Raw genomic sequence first — 18,114 nt, 5'->3', positions numbered from 1 at the left:
ATTATTACAATACAAGATTTTTTGCTTTATTTATTCTTTATTGACATTACAAAAAATTACTGGTACAAAAGGCGGACTTAATGCTATTTAGCATTCTCTCTCAGTCAACCTTTGGCAAAACAAAAATGTAATTATGCGATGAAAATTTGTAAATTGTTGTAGATAAACAATTGTTTTATTTACTTTATGAAAATAAAACAAATTTATCACTCGCTTGATATAACTGTTGCATATTCGATTTAAAAGTTTTAGAAACTAAATACTTTTTTATCATAAATATAATGCTTTAAATATACATTTTTCTATGTCCTTGTCCATGTTATATTTTAGTAAAAAGAGTTTTATTTGCGTCATTTTTCTTTTTTCACATAATATACGACTTAATCGCCGTGCAGTCCCAGCATAGAATAGGCCACCCCTTCCTTTCCCGTGGGTGTAGTAAGAGGCGGCTAAGGGAGGGCGAGGGATGGGCAGCAGGGTTCCTCTGAAAACATCTCCAAAAGTTGCCAATCCGCCTGTCAAGCGTGGCAATTACTGGCAAAACCCTCCAAGGAGGAGGCTTATGTGCAGGAGTGGACAACTATAGGTTGTTAACGGGAACAAAACACAATATTTTCTTCTTAAACTATTAAAATTTTTAAATATAACATAATACCAAGCCAATCTGTCCAACATTCTTTTATGGAGCGAAAATCATGTCCAGTGAATGTTTTGGTGTTTCAGATGATGATGAATGAAAAAATAATGTTTATGTAAGACCAAACCGATTTCCTCCTAATATACCGTGAAGCAGTTATGTTTGCATGGCTGTGTTTCGGTTTGAAGGGTGGGATATGGCGTGAATTTACAGGGTACAGAGGAATAAAACCTGAGTCCTCAAGAATGGCAACGCATGGGGGGTATCATGGGTGAAACAGTATACTCTGTTATGTCCATAGTACTGCTCATTTCTATAGGCGACGGTTACCACTTTACATCAGGTGGGCCGTCAGCTTGTTTGCCATTCTAAGTAGTATAAAAAACAAAAATTAATGTACAAAATTTAAAAATTTTATTATATTTTGAAGTTATTACAATCGTCGATGTACAAGATAATTTTAGTATTGACAATAAAAATGCTTTTAGTCCAACATATTTGGTTCTAGTTTACCCACAGATAACATAATGCTACAGTCACTGTAATTTACATGAAATTGCAATTAGAAAAAAAAAATGTTTATTTGTTTAAAAGATCTACTCGTTTTTCTAGATAACAGTCAACAACGTACATAACTTTTCTTTTATGGACAATTAGCGGTGATGATGTCAAAATATAAGCAGAACGATTAAGTGGTCAATTACTATTGTTTATCATAAACTCAGAAAGTGTACTTGATAAGATAAGCACGAGTATATTATGGAGTAAATGACGTGTCACCATTTTCTGTTTCAGATGCGTGTCCAACATCTATCTGTTATCTGTATACTTTATGTTTATTTTAATTTAACATGTCTCCAAACATCTGAAGCGAAGAAATTTAAAACAACAAGTGTATGCCCGATTGGGTTTAAATTAGCTTCCAATAAAGACAGCAACCATTATGTATGTTATAAAAGAAAAGGATTGGAAACATTTGCAGATATATTTAAAGACTGCGATGGAAATCTTTATACTTCAAAACTATATCGCAGTTTAAACATATCTATAAACGATGAAGTAGATACAGTGTGGGCTGAATACCAACCGCTATATCCTGGAGGACCTTTTATTAGTACTCCACGTAATAAATATGAAGAAGTAATTCTTGATAATGTGACATATTTTGCAGATTTTGATATATATCGAAAAACATGTTTAACAGAAAATAAACTTGGACATTTCACAGCGGTGGAGTGTGAGGAAAAGCATTATAGATATTGCATAGTAAAACCATATTCTAAGATAGCGCAAGAAAATAATAAGTCAAGCTGTGATGATTTTCATCAATCTTGGAGATTCAATGGTCCGGAAGAATTATGCGTTTTCAATGTAGAAGTTCAGAATGGAGAACCTCTTAGAGCGACTTGGAGTCAAGCGCAGGAATTATGTGCTAAATACGGTGGATCATTACTCAGCAAAGGATGGCAATATGCAAATTTTCCTTTTTTTAATAAATCAGATTTAACAATGCCTATATACGCCTTGGGCATGATTTGGAATAACAATCGAAACACACATAAATTTATTCCTGATGATTATGTAAGAGAAGTGTATTTATATTTAATATATATTATGTCTTATTAAATTTATAACACATTATCTGTTGTATTTCAGAGTTCAGTTAATTCAGTTTCGGGCCAATCGGTATTCAACAGCAATGATACCGTTTTTATGGCGATACAAAACGAAACTTGGAAACTTGTCAATAGTTCTTTCATTTTTAATAGTATAATCTGTGAACGTTCTGTTCAACTCAACAATATAATTATGAAGCTCGTTATCAAAATGTAAGTATATTTTTTTTAAATTAACTTCAGTACCTTGATATTATAGAAATTAAGTACTTTATTATGTAAGTGACCATTAATTATTCAGTCAGATGTAAATAAAATTGTTAAAAAAAAATTGAAAACAATTAAATTAATTACTTGCGTATACTGTCATTTTTTAGGTATCTTTGATTTAATTAGTTTTTATAAATTTTTCTGTTGCTGTGTGGTCTCTGCATAGAATAGGCCGCCCCTTCATTTCCTGTACATGTCGTAAGAGGCGATTAAAAGGCGAGGGTTGGGCAGAAGCGTCCCTCTTAAAACATTTCTAAAGCCTAACTTCTGTTAAATCCCCCAGGGGGAGGCTTGTGTTAAGCAGTGGACAGATGATGATGATGATGATGATGAATAGATTTATTTAGGTGTCTGGTTACTCCTACAATCAACTACTGCTGTAAAGCCATCTACTTGTCAGTTTCCTTTTGATGTAGGATAACAATTAAAATAATTGTAGTTTTATTGTTTTGATATATTATATATTACAAGGTCTCAATTATGTATTTTTTACTATTACATCTGTCACGCCTGTCTCATTATTATGTTTCGATTCAAACAAAAGTTTTTATTGTTTTAATTTTAATTGTTTTTCTTATATTTCTAGAGATAAAATATTATTAATTGTTAACAATTCAGTGGATATAAATAACGTTTACTGTTACACAAACTCTGAAACCTACTATCCAACAAAAGTAAATATTCTCAATAGAACTAATAATAAAGAATTTAATATATATGAATTATCTCCGAAGTATTATGGTTATTACTGGTGCGTTCACATCGACCCGAACAATTTTCATGTTACCAAATCGAAGAAAGTACTCTTTGTGGGCGATAAAAAGTTTTTATCGAATCAATATGCTATCAAGATTCGACTTGAAAATAAATACTCCTTTAAAAATATTGAGGACATTAAAAACAACTGGAAAGAAAAGTTGGAAAAATATATTTTCTATAGAACAAAATATTTGAACGCACATGGCGTTGAAAGTTTAACGAATACCAACGGAAGCAAAGATCTTAAAATTCATAAAAACTTAGATTTGGATCAAAATTATATTCTTTCTAATATTAAAATAAAAAGGATCTATATGGACAAACGGACAGTTCTTTTTCACGTACAAATCCGGGAAGATATGATACCTGCGGAGTCGGCTAAAATCGAAGGCGGTGAAATATTGTTCATGAAGCCAGTTTATTATTGCAATAAACATGATGTAAAAATATCGCTGTCTATGAGTAAGTTTATTGGTTTTTATTTTCAACAAATATTTATATAATTAAAAAAAAATATTTGTCAATTAATAAAAAGATAAGTTACGATGAGTTAAAAACAATTGCAGATTATTTTACGTCTAAATCGAGATGTAATACTTATAAATGTGTTGGAAACTTTGACGAAGGTGTATCATTAGTGACAGAAGGAACCTCTGACTGTGTTATACACAGCTCTATTTTTAATCCTGAACATAAAAATATTGGACAACTAAATAATAAGACAAACAGTACATTCGGAAGTAAAACATCAACATTAACAGTGAGTATTGTATCGTTTGGTTTGTGAGCTCACTTTATATGTCACCTATATAATCTTCTGAATAAACCTTGAAAATATTTTGATTTATTTAAATTTTTCTTTTTGCAGCCCGAAGATCAACTCGAGCAAGTACTAAATGATTTAGATACGTTATTACAAGATGATGTTTCAACAATAATGGTGGATAAAATTGATGATACTTTTGACAGGGTAAATTTTCTTTCAGTAAACTCTAAATTAAACATAATTGAGATTAAATATATCGAATTTTCTAAGTACTTAAATTTCTGTCTTATTAGGTAGACAATTTGTTACAAATCGATGAAGATTTACATATACCTGGTCAATTCCTTCATATGTTAGATAACGTTAGCTTAAGGCTGAACTTAAATGGCAGAGAGACAGATAGGATAATCCGAAACAATATTGCATTATTGGTAGCTGATATTGGGCCTGATAATCCGATTAAGGGAATAATGATTGCGGTCAGAAATTCGAGCATGAATTCATTCACAGATGACTCCTTTCAGTTTTTAGTTGGTAAGTGCATACATTAATATATTGTATAAAAATAATCTGATCTTATATCTAACGAGAATAGCTTACGGTGTGGTCGTTTGCCTCGAACGTAAATTAAAAGTAAAACTTGATGGGTACATCAAGTTCTTCTCTATTTGCCCCTCTAATGTCATTGAATTATAGACAAAATTCGTTCCTTTGGCGAGCTAGCAACAACTTTAATACTCTCGCTAAAACCTTGAATATCGACTTATTTTCGAAAAATATAATATTAGCGAGAGACCAACAGAGCAAAGAATTTTTTGATTCATAGACTGTTTGAATATATATTGTATTGATAAGAAGGCTTCATTTTAGTCAAGTTAATTTTTACTTTGTATTTCATTCATTTTTTTTTTATTTCTTTTAATTTTTTTTATCATTCCTGTTTTTGTTGCTTCATGTGCGGTACCTTTCATCCATCTTGTTACTATTTGTGAAAACCTATTACTGGCTAAGCTACTTTTTGTAATCCTAGACTATATCTATTTACACTACATTTACCTGGTTTTCCGATAAATAATTAAATAAATAAAAGCATAGACATGAAAAATAAAAGTAATATTACAATTCCAGAAGAGATAAACTCAACAAAACTACTTACTAATACAACCGAGACAATAGTATACTTACCGGAATCGATCACCAAATCACATCGACGTATCAGCTTTCTCGTATTCCCGAACGGACGAGCCTTTTACTCAACTGAGAGGAACAACAAAGTTAATAGCAATATCATTAGTGTTAATGTTGAGAACAACACCGGTTTTGAAAATGAAGAGGTAAGTTACAAGTTCTTGTTGCAGAAGTTGCTCAGAGACAGGATAACTTTTTATACAACTTAGAATGGCAAACAAGCTAACGGCCCACCTGATGGAAAGTGGTAACCGTCGCCTATAGACATGAGCAGAACCATGGACATAACAGAGTATACTGTTTCGCCCATGATACCCCCCATGCGTTGCCATTCCTGAGGACTCAGGTGTTATTCCTCTGTACACAGTAAATTCACGCCATATCCCACCCTTCAAACCGAAACACAGCCATGTAAACACAACCGCTTCACGGTTGAAACACGAATGGGACAGAGGTACCCAAGCAATCGACTTTTATACAAAGTCTCCCTCTGGTGACTTTGATCAAAATATTTTTTGATGGAAGTAATTTTATTATGTATTAACTTTCATAAAATATTTTTTGTAATTTTTTTTTATTTCTGGTGCAATAATTTTTTTTAATACAAAAATTGTGGTCATTAAGCATATAGTATTTTCTGTTCTGTAAGAAATGATTTTTTATCTATGGTAAAACTTTTACCTTGTAGTACCAAAGTTTTTTTAAACAAAAATATAATGTATTTTTGGAATGATTACTTGCTATACAAGTTTTTTGAGAATATCTCGATAATTATTATTGGAAATAATAACATGCTCTAAATATGAGCGTCTAAAGCAAAAGCAGCAGTTAAAATCTTCCAAACACTGTACGTTGTATGCAAACATTTGTTATATTATAAAAAGCTCTTATTGTATTATTCCTTAGGTGATAGATATTTACCTACGTCCTTTGGTGAAAAATCCAGGCCGCAACGTGAGACGCGAATGCAGCTATTGGCAATTCACAGAAAATGACACTGGATACTGGTCAACAGAGGGTTGCATTTACATCAAATCAACCGACCCAGATACTTTAGATATTTGCCGATGCAATCACTTGACGCACTTCGCAGAAGTTCTTGTTTCACATAATGTAAATTCGCACCGTAGCGAGATAATTCTGGAAGTAATATCTTTAGTAGGATGCTGTCTATCAATATTGGGTGTATTCTTTATTGTACTAACAGCTATTACATTCCGATCATGGCGAAAAGAATTTAGCAACTTGATATGGCTTCAACTGTGTATAGCGATATTTCTCTTAAAGATGTGTTTTATACCCATAGCTTTTATTGATTTTGAGGGCCGTGATATTTTGTGCTTACTGGTAGGAATAACATTGCATTATACATTAATAGCCACTTTCTGTTGGATGCTTGTAGCTGCTATATTGTCTTATAGAAAACTAGTTTTAGTTTTTACAACAGATCTTAGTCATAAATTTTTAAAAGCATCTGCTTTTGCATGGGGAACTCCATTTCTAATAGTTGTCATTCTTCTTTCTGTCGATTGGCATTCGTACATGGTATATTTTGAAGATATAACTTTGAACAGAAAATTCTGTTATCCTTCTGGATACGGATTATGGTTTGGCCTATATTTTCCTGTTGCATTTATGTTACTTGCAAACTGGGCGATATTCTTTTCAATAATTTACTCTGTATTTCTTTGCAAAACAGTTCCGAGGTATGGAAATACGAATGAAGCAGTGAGATTTGCTTTCGTCAGTTGTCTGCTTGTATTTTTATTTGGTTTGCCTTGGATTTTTGGTTTCTTCGCTTACAATGTTGTCGCCGCATACTTTTTCGTTTTCACAGCTACCTTTGAAGGGTTCATGCTGTTTCTTTTTATTGTTTTGGGAAATAAACAAACTAGAGATCTTTGGATTAATAAATTGAATTTAAAGTGTAATAGAAAAATTAGTCTCGCATCCACATATAGAAATAAAAGTGTAGTTAAGCAAAAAGAAAAATGGGTTTGCTCATCTAAAACTATATGTTCTAAGGAAGTATATAATTTAGATCTACCATATTAATAATTACTCCTAGATTCATATTTAGGCCATTATACGTGAGAGTATGGTTAGTTCAACCAAACAAGGCAAATGGTCGCAGGGATCTAAAAGGGACTTTGGTGATCTCAGTTATTTTGTATCTAAAGTCTTTATCTATGTCTTGTATAATAAGTAGTACCTATGTAAACGCAGTAGAAATAGCATATACTCGTATGCGAGCAATGCACAAGGCTATTTTACAATTAGATACAATCTATAAATACTAATTACAGGCATGAAGTATTTGTGTTAGTATTTTAGTCCAGGTGTAAATGGATATATAATTTATTCAGCAAAGACATTTCTGGCAATCCAACGTGGAAGTGCAGTAAGCTTTATGGGGACATTTGGATCGTGTACGGGACGGGAAGGTATTTTGGATTAGCTGTTAATCTTTTTACTTTATGAAATAATATTGTCATTTATAATAATTGCATTATTTAATATTAAGATTCACATGTATTATATTTTAGCAAAGTATTTCTTTTGTGCTTATATTTCAGTATTTTGAAAATATAATCATGTAATTATGTTTAAATTTTTTTTTTTATACCACTTAGAATGGCAAACAAGCTGACGGCCCACCTGATGGAAAGTGGTAACCGTCGCCTATAGACATGAGCAGTACCATGGACATAACAGAGTATACTGTTTCGCCCATGATACCCCCAATGCGTTGCCATTCCTGAGGACTCAGATGTTATTCCTCTGTACCTTGTAAATTCACGCCATATCCCACCCTTCAAACCGAAACACAGCCATGCGAACACAACTGCTTCACGGTAGAAACACGAATGGGACAGAGGTACCCAAGCAATCGACTTTTGTACAAAGTCTCCCTCAAGATTAGATGAATCAGTTTTATCTTAATATGATTTATGCATTATCAACTTACTTGACAATAAAAACTTAATTATATTTCGTATTATTATTTAATTAACATAATATTATAACAGTATTATTTTGACGTAGCTAGATCACTGTAAATTGGGATAAATATGAAATAATTCAAGAAAATATAATATATCTCTATCTTACTCTTACTGTATATTTCCTTTTTTCTTTAATGAATGATAATGGATAACCTCACCTGCGTTAACGGTATACGCTGGCGGGGCACCAGTGAGAGATGATAAGTGAAGATGAAGCAGGTCAATTGGCCTATCGTAAAAAATTCACTAATAAATCAATCACGATGGTTTCCAGGGGGAAAGGCGAGGAGGCCGGCCTGATAGGCTATATTGTTTGCAATAGGGTTACCAATCCTCGTTACCAACAATCCCTTTTCCCCCCGTCTTACTGTATACTGAACTCATAAATACCTTTATGAATATGCAGTGTGTATATACAGTATTCGAAATGAACCTTTATATTAATTGACAATTATAGATTTATAAAAAAAAAAAATTAAATTAATGAGTAATAATAAAAATATAATATATCACATCAATAGACAATATTTTCATTTAAAATTAATACAATTAATTAATAACAAAATAAAAGAATCAGTTAGTTTTCTATAAAAAGAAAAATTAAAAATAAATGTATGGTAACAAAAATATAATATATCACGTCAACAGATGGCATTTTTATTTGAAATTTATAAAATTAATTAATAACAACAAATCAAAGAATTATCAGGAGCATATTTATAAGCATATAGGTAGATAGATAGATACGCTTTAGTCCCATATGTCCTACCAATATAAAAAGCGGTCACAGAGAAAATTTTTCTTCAATGACAAAATATAATGTTTGTGGTTTAATGGCTAGTAAAAAGGAAATTAGACGTCAGATTACGCAGTATGGCCTCTGTTTCCTTTGCCTCTACTTTTAAAAAAGACGAATAAAAGAAAAAAGTTTTTTTTTTGTTTATTTAAATTACTTGGCAATTTACTATATAATTGCGAATTGATATTACTGAAATTTGATTGCCATATTTGAATAACATTTCTAAGAAAAAATTAAAAGACAAATAAGCAAATAGATAGCGTAACGCGATGTGTATGTAAAAGTTTTTCTAAAAATGTGAGGTTGTCATTTTTATTACATATGTAGCGGTATTTTTGTTAATCATTCTGTGTAAACTAATATTTAAAGATTACAATGAGACAAAACAAACAAGACAAGTAATAAATTAAACAATCGTACGCATTGTTACACAACCATGTTGAATTGTAAACATTTGTCAGCGCCGTGTTTGTGTCAACGTAGCATTTTATCTTGAACGGATTACTTTTCCATGAAGAAGAGTGTGAGAAACGAATTTAGTCTGTGGTAATCGCTCAGAGTTGGACGTTGCATTCCCGCTAAATTGCATTGCGTGTGCGGTTTACGTGAAAAAGTTGATAACAGAAATTGAATTGATTTTTTTTATTGTATTTTTGTGGTTTGTTTCCCAGTGTTATTCTACAATTTTTTTTTTAATTATTAAGTGTGTGTAGTGTTATTATGTGAATGTGTTGTAATTAAGGTGAGTTGAAATTAATTAGATATTATCGTAAGTGCATGAGTATTTGAGTTCATTAATTTCCTGTATGTATATAGATATTGAATAAAAAAATTAACATATTTATTTATTTAACTCTTTATTGCACCATAAATAAAAATATACAATAACAAGTGAATAATTGAAGTGAAATACAGTAACATAAATACGGATTGAAATATACACATAATTTGAAAAATAAAAAAAAAATAGTATGAGTCTGAAAAAAACAGTATCTGTCTATCTACCTATTGTATTGGTTTTCCGAATTAATTTTTTTATACTTAGGTAAATAAATAATGTTACTATGTTACTTCGTTCGCTGTAATTTATGTTTTATAGGTATACAGGTATAAATATATAGACAACCATCGAAAATGTGTGTATCTAAAAAAAGTGTTTTTTACCTATTTTTATCAGAAAAGGTTAAGTCGTTTAACCCTAAAAAGTGATCCAGACAGACAGGGAGAAAGAACTGTTTTCACATTATTATTAATAGTATTACATAGTTATTAATATGTAATAAATATATAATTTATTTAAGACCACATCTGTGATATAAAGTTAACAAGGAATTTTCAATGTATTTATAATGCAAATCGGATCTTAAGAACAAATTTAATAAATGACTGATGTCTCTAATTTATGAAGATACCGAGATGCTAAACAGTATCGTAAAATTATAACAATAATAAGAAAAATAAGAAAATACGTACCTATCGTGATACAATTTCAATGGCTGGATAATATTGTAACAGATCCTTAGACTATTTCTGAAGTGAAAAAAGTGTTGTCCTCCTCTCTCGTACTTGCTGTGCCCAGCAGGGTCCATAATTGAAATGTTATCTACCAAGTATATTATGGAATGCAATAAGAAATAAATAAATAAATAAAAATAAGGCAATACCAATACAATGGAAATATACACGAGTAGTACTATATTCACCACATGTCATTCGTAATTCGTCAAAAATTATAATTAACATACGCTTACACTTTTACAAAACTCACACAGTAAATGTCAAATAAATAAATTTGGCAATATAATCTTTTCTTTTTTTTATAAATTAGTAAAGTTTTACTTGTATATAAAATGTAATATAAACTTGCTACTTAAAATACAGGCTTGTCCTACGTTAGGTGATAGTTTGTATTGGTTTGTGGCTTATTATTTCTTTTATTTATTCATAAATATATACATATATGTGTACATGGCGGGCTTAATGCTAAAAGCATGCTCTTCCAGTCAACCATAGGGAAGTGTCAGAATACTGAAATGCGGTACTTTTAGAGTATACGTTATTTGTAACTAAATTGTATTAAAAAAATGTATATTTGTATATTATTTCGAGAATTTTTTACTTTGTTGGTAAGCGATCTGTGTATACAATTTTATTCATATCCTTTGGATGCTGACTGACTGTCTGATTGACCTATAATTTAATTAGTGATGCGTCCGATATCCGTAGTCGTATCCGCGGATATCTGGCAGAAAAATCTGTATCCGTATCCGCCATTTTTTGGTAGATTTTAAACGGATCTATTACTATTATAAATGTATTACGTATGTGAAATTCTAATTTACAGATTGTCATTTACTGTCTTAAAACAACATTCTCAAATTCTTGTTTAATAAATTGTACCTCTAAGGGGGTAAAACTTTCAAATTTCACGCGTACGGAGTTGCGGGTAAAAGTTAGTGGGTAAAAAACCCTAAACATCCAAATAACTTTACAAACTTTATATAAGTAGGTATTTAAGTGGAAAGTAAAAAAAAAAATAAGTGTCAGATGAGATAATCATACGTCATGATAAGCAGTCATTGTTTTAGATCATGGGAAGTTGCTGAAAAACATATAAATATATTATTACCCAACTTCTTAAAAATGAGTAATACCTAATGTTATTTATTTACGAGTATCTACTAGCGAGATATAAATTCTATTAAAAAATAGCCTATGTCTTAATTTATAATATGGTTTCTTTGTGCACCAAATATATATGTCTTAGTACCTTAAAATATCCAAATAGCTTTTCTTGTCAGTTGCGATTTCTGTCCAAATTTGAAATATTATTTCTTCAAATTTATGATTACTTTTATTCTTTCAGTTTAACTCAATCACAGACCTTTGTCAGTTTTCATTACATTTTACCAATTAACAATTATGCGTGCGATGAATAAAAACAGTCTTTTAAACTGTCAAAAAATTACCAACTAATTTCTCCAATAATCCCATTTATCAATTGAAAAAAAAAATCTGTCAAGATTGACTATTCTTATAGCATTCATACAACTGTACAAACATTTGCATTTGTGATATTAGTAGGTCATACAAATAAATGGATGGAATTAAAATGAAATGTTTATTTTGTTGAACCATGTGACGTATACTATGTAGTAATGAGATTTATGTATATAAACATAGATGAATACAGAAAAAAATGCAAAATATACAAAATAACAAAAAAAAAAAATATTAATAATTAATATACTTAATAACAACAGCAAATATTGAAAAATTAAACTAAATCTAATATATAATATAATCAATCAAACTCCTTTAACAAAAAGTAGTTTGTAAGAGATTGCCCTAGCGATAAGACCGCCTTTTTTACCTTTATGTGTATATTTCAATCTGTATTTATGTTACTGTATTTCACTTGAATTATTCACTTGTAATTGTATATTTTTGCACCATAGTGTAATAAATAAATAAATAAACTATAATAAAAAGATGATTTGTACCAGGCAGCAGGCATACCGCCGTCATACAGGTTAATCACTAAAACGGGAGTCAAAACCATGTTTTTGTCTCCCGTTTTAGTGTTAATTTAATCATGTAACATGTATTATAATATACATATATTTATTATGAAAAACATCAAGGTGGAATAACAAACGGATTGTGTTAAGAATTCGCTACGGATGTGTAGTTTTTATTACTCTTATGTATGTAGATAGGAGTTTGTTTTACTTTTAAAATTACACAACATCATGTGCTCTATTTGTATGGCGCGCGTCATCGCGTTGTACCTTAAGCAATCAAGTTTATCAGGAGCCTTATCAGTTTTCAGTTCATTTCTCAATTTCTACGCTAACATTTGCCTTATTTTGTTTTCTATTATATTTGCCGTGTGAAATCGGCATAGAATAGGCCACGTCTTCCTTTTCCTGTAGGTGTCCTAACTTATTGGTTCGAGGGATGGACAGCAGCGTCATTCTTGAAAGATCAAGGGCTAACTGCGGTGACAAGTATTTTTTGTCGAGTATTCTTTACTTATACGTAAGCTTTAAGAGCATATTCATTTTTAAAAGGTCAGCATCTTAGCTGAAATTCCTTAAATGTAACGGGAGGTCTTGGATATTCGTTATTCCATTATCACCCATTAAAAAAAAATCACTTACCATCAGGTGGGCCGCATGTTCGATTGTTCCTTATGTTAAAATACATGTATTGTACTTCATTTTCTTAGTTAACTCATAACTTCCGATATACTGTATTGCGACTCTGTCACCACGTGGGTGTCTTTCATATAAAATTTAAATCAAGTACGTTCAAAACCAATTGTGTTTTTTTTATACAACTTAAAATGGCAAACAAGCTGATGGCCCACCTGATGGAAAGTTTGTACAAAAAAGTCGCCTATAGACATGAGCAGTACCATGGACATCAACAAGCAGTTGTGTTTCGTCCATGATACTGTGTTGCCATTCCTGAGGACTCGGCGTTATTCCTCTGTACAGTAAATTCACGCCATATCCCACCCTTCAAATGGAAACACAGCCATGCAAACAACTGCTTCACGGTTGAAACACGGATGGGACAGAGGTATCCAAGCATTCGACTTTTGTACAAAATCTCCCTCTAGTAAATTTATGAAACAAATAAATTAAGACGCGATATATGTAACTATAATTGGATTACTCTATAGTAATATTGTAACTATGTATTTTTGCGTTATCAAATAATTATTCAACAACATTATCACGTACCACCCATTTCTATGAAGACAGGCTTATATTTTTACATGAATGAGCGGCCGTGGGCGCACCCAATACATTATAAGCCCATTACTTTAGTGGTTATTTTAATAATAAAAACAAAACGGCAACAGTAGCTGTCATTGTTAAACTTGACAAAAAAATCATGGTCACAATTGACCGTGCGAGTGCATCGCTCAGGGCTGTCCACTCGGCGGTTCGGTTATTTGTGAAACCGGCGATTGAGTAAAAGTTAAAACCGAAAACGATGACAAGGTGAACTTGAAGGGTGTTTTAAATGGATGAAAGGTGGGACCGACCTTTGTGAAAAAGATTAATGTGTTTTTGTGAAGCAGTTTCTTTTTTTAAATGTGAAGAAAAGTTAAGAGTTGATATGCTTTAATTGTATTTAAAAAATATATTCTTACAAGTATATACATTCTAAGTTATTTAATAATCTGAAAGTGTCATAATATATTATTATTCATATATCACTATTACTTGATAGTAATAGTGAAATATAGTGATCTATATAGTATAAAACAAAGTCGCTTCCCGTCTGTCTGTCCCTGTGTATGCTTAGATCTTTAAAACTATGCAATGGATTTTAATGCGGTATGTTTTAGTAGATAGAGTGATTTAAGAGGAAGGTTTATATGTATAATACATATATAATATTGTAGAGAAACACTGATAATTTTATCGTATTTATAAGTACGTTTATGATGGGAAAGTCCTTGTCACCTCATTGTCAAACTTGTAATACCATCGATGATGTACATCATATGCTATTAGAGTGTCGTATTAACACGAAGGAAAGAGAACAATTCATGCGCCACTTTAACTTAAATAAATTGAATGTTGGTCTTATTCAATCTATGTTAGCTGAACTTAAACCAGAAATTTTTGAACATCTCTGTAAATTATTGATGCCCATTAATTCTCCTCTTTCCGCCTCTAGGGAAAGTAGATAAAGTTTTGTTTGAGAAATCAGTTCAGGGTACAATAGGACTGATATACCTAAAAAAGGTAAAAGGCCTTAAAATAAAATTAAAAAAAGAGTACGTTACGTATATATATATATATATATATATATATATATATATATATATATATATATATATATATATATATATATATATATATATATATCGTATTCTGTGGTATATTTAGTATCAGCAATGCACCCGTGTGAAGCCGGGGCGGGTCGTTAGTATTATTTATTAATATTTATTAGTTTTATACACACGATATTTTGCCTTAAAATCATCATTATATCAGCTCTTAACTGTCCATTGCTGAACAGAAGCCTAATAATAAGGAGTAGCCTATTCTATACCGGGATCACAAGGCAGCCTATTTATTTAATGAACTCAATATATATATATATATATATATATATATATATATATATATATATATATATATATATATATATATGTAACTTTTCTCCTACAAAGAGGAAAGAAGCGTTGTTTTGATTTTCTGTGGAGTACACCATACCAAAAGCCGTGATTTCATTACTATGGTATGACTGATACCATTTTGTCAATAAATATATATATATATATATTGGCACGTATATATTCAATATCGGTTATGCAATATATATAATACCGAAATAAAGCACCCGATCGAAATGAATTTAGATATCCGACTGGTATGGGCGATATCGAAATAGATAGATTATTTTTTTTCCCGTCGTCCAGACAAATCATCTCCAGACATAACCCAATATATAGATATTGGCGTGATACCGATATTATCTCTGCCTACTAAATAGGCAACCCTTAGGAGGGTAAGGATTGTTAATAATGGAGATTAAGGGCCCCATTGCTAGCAGTATACCCAACCAGGTCGACCTCCATGTGGTCCCCCCTGGAAACCATCGGGCTGAATTCCAAGTGTATTCAACACGATGGGCTAACTGATCTGTCGTTTCATTCTCACCTATCATCCCTCACTGGTGTCCCATCAGTATATATCGTTAGCGTAGGTGGGGTTACTATTCCATCATCACCTATTAAAAAAAAAATAGGCAACCCTATTAAATGAAGCGGACAAAGGTCAAGACAAATTAACAATTGACTGTGGGACATTTCACGTGTTCTCAATGCTTGCTAATGTACCCGTGAATCTAGCGTTGTCATTATAAATCATTATCATCATGACAGCCATTCATTGTCCATTACTAAACCTTCTCCGTAAACTATTTTTTCTATGCATCTTAGAATGGTAAATAAACTGCCGGCCCACCTGATGGAAAGTGGTAACCGTCGCCTATAGACATGAGCAGTACCATGGGCATAACAGAGTATACTGTTTCGCCCGTAATATCCCCCATGCGTTGTCATTCTTGATGACTCAGGTGTTTTTTTTTTTTATTGGGTGATAATGGAATGGTAACCTGCGCTATCAGTATACACCGACGGATCACCAGTGAAGGATAATAGGTGAGGATGAAGCAGGTCAGTTAGCCCATCGTGACGAATTCAATAAGAATTGTTCACGATGGTTTCCAGGGGGAACCACGTGGAGGTCGACCCAGAGTTTGACAGCCCCATTGTTAGCAATATGCCCTATATTGCTAACAATGGGACTGTCAAACTCTGGGGAGAAAGGGATTGTTGCATTGCCAACAATCCCCAACTTAGGTGTTATTCCTCTGTACCCTGTAAACTCGCTGTCATATCCCACCCTTCATACCGAAACACAGCCATACAAACAATTGCTTCACGGTAAAAATAGGAATGAGATAGAGATGCCCAAGCAATAGACTTTTGTACAAAGTCTCCCTCGATAATTTCTTTGTTGACATTTTTATGAAGATTCATTGAAATAGACTATATATAATATTGAACACGAAGAAGGAGTAGGCTACTGTAATCCCGGCTACATAAACGAATTCACGGGTAGAGCTAGTATTTGTTTAGAACGGAACTGACTTGGCGTGCAGTGGTAACATCGCGTGACGGTCATTTCTGACAACATTATGTTTCAAGAACTATTTAGTCACAGCTGATTACACTCATCAGCAACTCATTGCACAGGAATGTGGATTTGAATTTAAATTCCTTATAAGGCATAGGAAATCAAGATAGGTACTTTACACAAACATGATACATGATCGTCATTTCAGCCATTATTCGTCCACTGCTGGACATAATCCTTCTCCATAGATTGCCGTAAAGAACGGCCCTGAGCCACCTGCGTCCACTGACTCCCTGCAATGCATTTCAGGTCGTCACTCCATCTAGGGGGTCGTCCTACATTGCGTTTATTAAACATGATACGATTTCATTAAATGCCGGCCGAGTTTAATAGTTACATACATAGGACGTTATATTTGTCTTTAATGGATGATAATGGAATAGTTACCCCGCCTGCGCTCTCTGAGAGATCACCAGTGAGGGATAACAGGCGAGGATTAAAAGGCAGGTCAGTTAACCCATCGCGATGAATACACTTTGAATTCAGCACGTGGAGATTTGACGTTGAGGACATATTGCTAGCAATGGGATTTGTAATTCGCATTACTCACAACTCCTCCCCCCTGGTTAAGGGCTTATTAGTAATGGAGATTAGCATCCCCATAGCTAGCAATAAACCCTATCAGGTCGACCTCCTCGCGGTTCCCTCTGGAAATCATCGTTTATTGTTTTATTCTTGAATTTGTCACGGTGGGCTAACTGATATGCTTCATCACCTCACCTATTATCTCTCACTGGTGCTATGCCAGTGTATACCGATAGCTCAGATGGAGTTACTATTCCATTATCATCCAGTAATACTCCTTCCTGGTCAAAGATAGTAGTAATCGTGCTAACCACTTACATTGCATTCTTTAGAGCCTTCAAATTGTTGATAATTATTAAAAAAAAAGTTGTTCCAGGCCACTGCCCGGGGCATCGTGCTCAGAAGGCCGACACTGTTAAATTGAATGCAACTTTTTTAATACAAGGTTCGTTACGCATTAATTCACATGAGAATTATCTTTATTTAATTTATGTGTATTGAATTCATACATTTTATGATTTGTTTCAATACAAATTAATGGAAATGTAAATAGATTCTAACACAAGACTCACGAAAATAAGTGTGTGTATAGGTGTGCATGTAAAAAGAAATCAAAAGCAACAGCTGAGTTTCTTACCTGCTCTTCTCAGTTGAAATTGCGCTTCGTACTAGATTGTAGATTCATAAAAAAATACTTTTAAAAATTACCATGTGGTCCCGGCATAGAATGTGGGTTCCTTTCCGTGGGTTCCGTAAGAGGCGACAAAGGGAACTTGATAGTCGAGGGATGGGCAGTAGCATCCCTCTTATATAGCATAC

At 32.4% G+C, this 18,114-nt stretch overlaps 2 protein-coding genes across 4 annotated transcripts in view; both read left to right on the top strand.

The window, feature by feature from the left end:
• The first annotated feature begins 1,446 nt into the window (after positions 1-1,446).
• Positions 1,447-8,081, top strand: LOC116413406 (adhesion G-protein coupled receptor G6-like). The gene is made up of 8 exons (XM_031912505.2): positions 1,447-2,218; positions 2,294-2,466; positions 3,110-3,744; positions 3,849-4,042; positions 4,151-4,252; positions 4,342-4,582; positions 5,177-5,382; positions 6,143-8,081. Exons 1-8 carry the CDS (start codon positions 2,147-2,149, stop codon positions 7,289-7,291), a joined length of 2,772 nt encoding a protein of 923 aa, XP_031768365.2. The 5' UTR covers positions 1,447-2,146; the 3' UTR covers positions 7,292-8,081.
• A 1,513-nt stretch (positions 8,082-9,594) lies between these two features.
• Positions 9,595-18,114, top strand: part of LOC113517935 (adhesion G-protein coupled receptor G2-like) — a 45,271-nt gene continuing 36,751 nt past the window's right edge. For 2 of the 3 annotated variants that reach the window (XM_052893764.1, XM_052893672.1), the window contains exon 1: positions 9,595-9,782. The gene's annotated coding sequence lies outside the window, so the exon portion shown is untranslated. Of the gene's footprint in view, positions 9,783-17,671; positions 17,741-18,114 lie in introns of all 3 variants that reach the window. The other variant, XM_052893722.1, reaches the window with a different exon arrangement.

This window comes from Galleria mellonella, unplaced genomic scaffold (assembly GCF_026898425.1).
Source record: "Galleria mellonella isolate WM207_F2 unplaced genomic scaffold, CSIRO_AGI_GalMel_v1 utg103, whole genome shotgun sequence".
Lineage (NCBI taxonomy): Eukaryota > Metazoa > Arthropoda > Insecta > Lepidoptera > Pyralidae > Galleria > Galleria mellonella.
This window is presented reverse-complemented; position numbering and strand designations above follow the sequence as displayed.

Excerpts from the sequence above, each read along its gene's own strand:
- LOC116413406 (XM_031912505.2), top strand. The coding sequence starts at position 2,147 with ATGCCTATATACGCCTTGGGCATGATTTGGAATAACAATCGAAACACA. Across the intron at positions 2,467-3,109 it reads ATGAAGCTCGTTATCAAAAT|AGATAAAATATTATTAATTG; the intron begins GTAAGTATATTT and ends TTATATTTCTAG. Across the intron at positions 3,745-3,848 it reads AAAAATATCGCTGTCTATGA|ATTATTTTACGTCTAAATCG; the intron begins GTAAGTTTATTG and ends AAACAATTGCAG.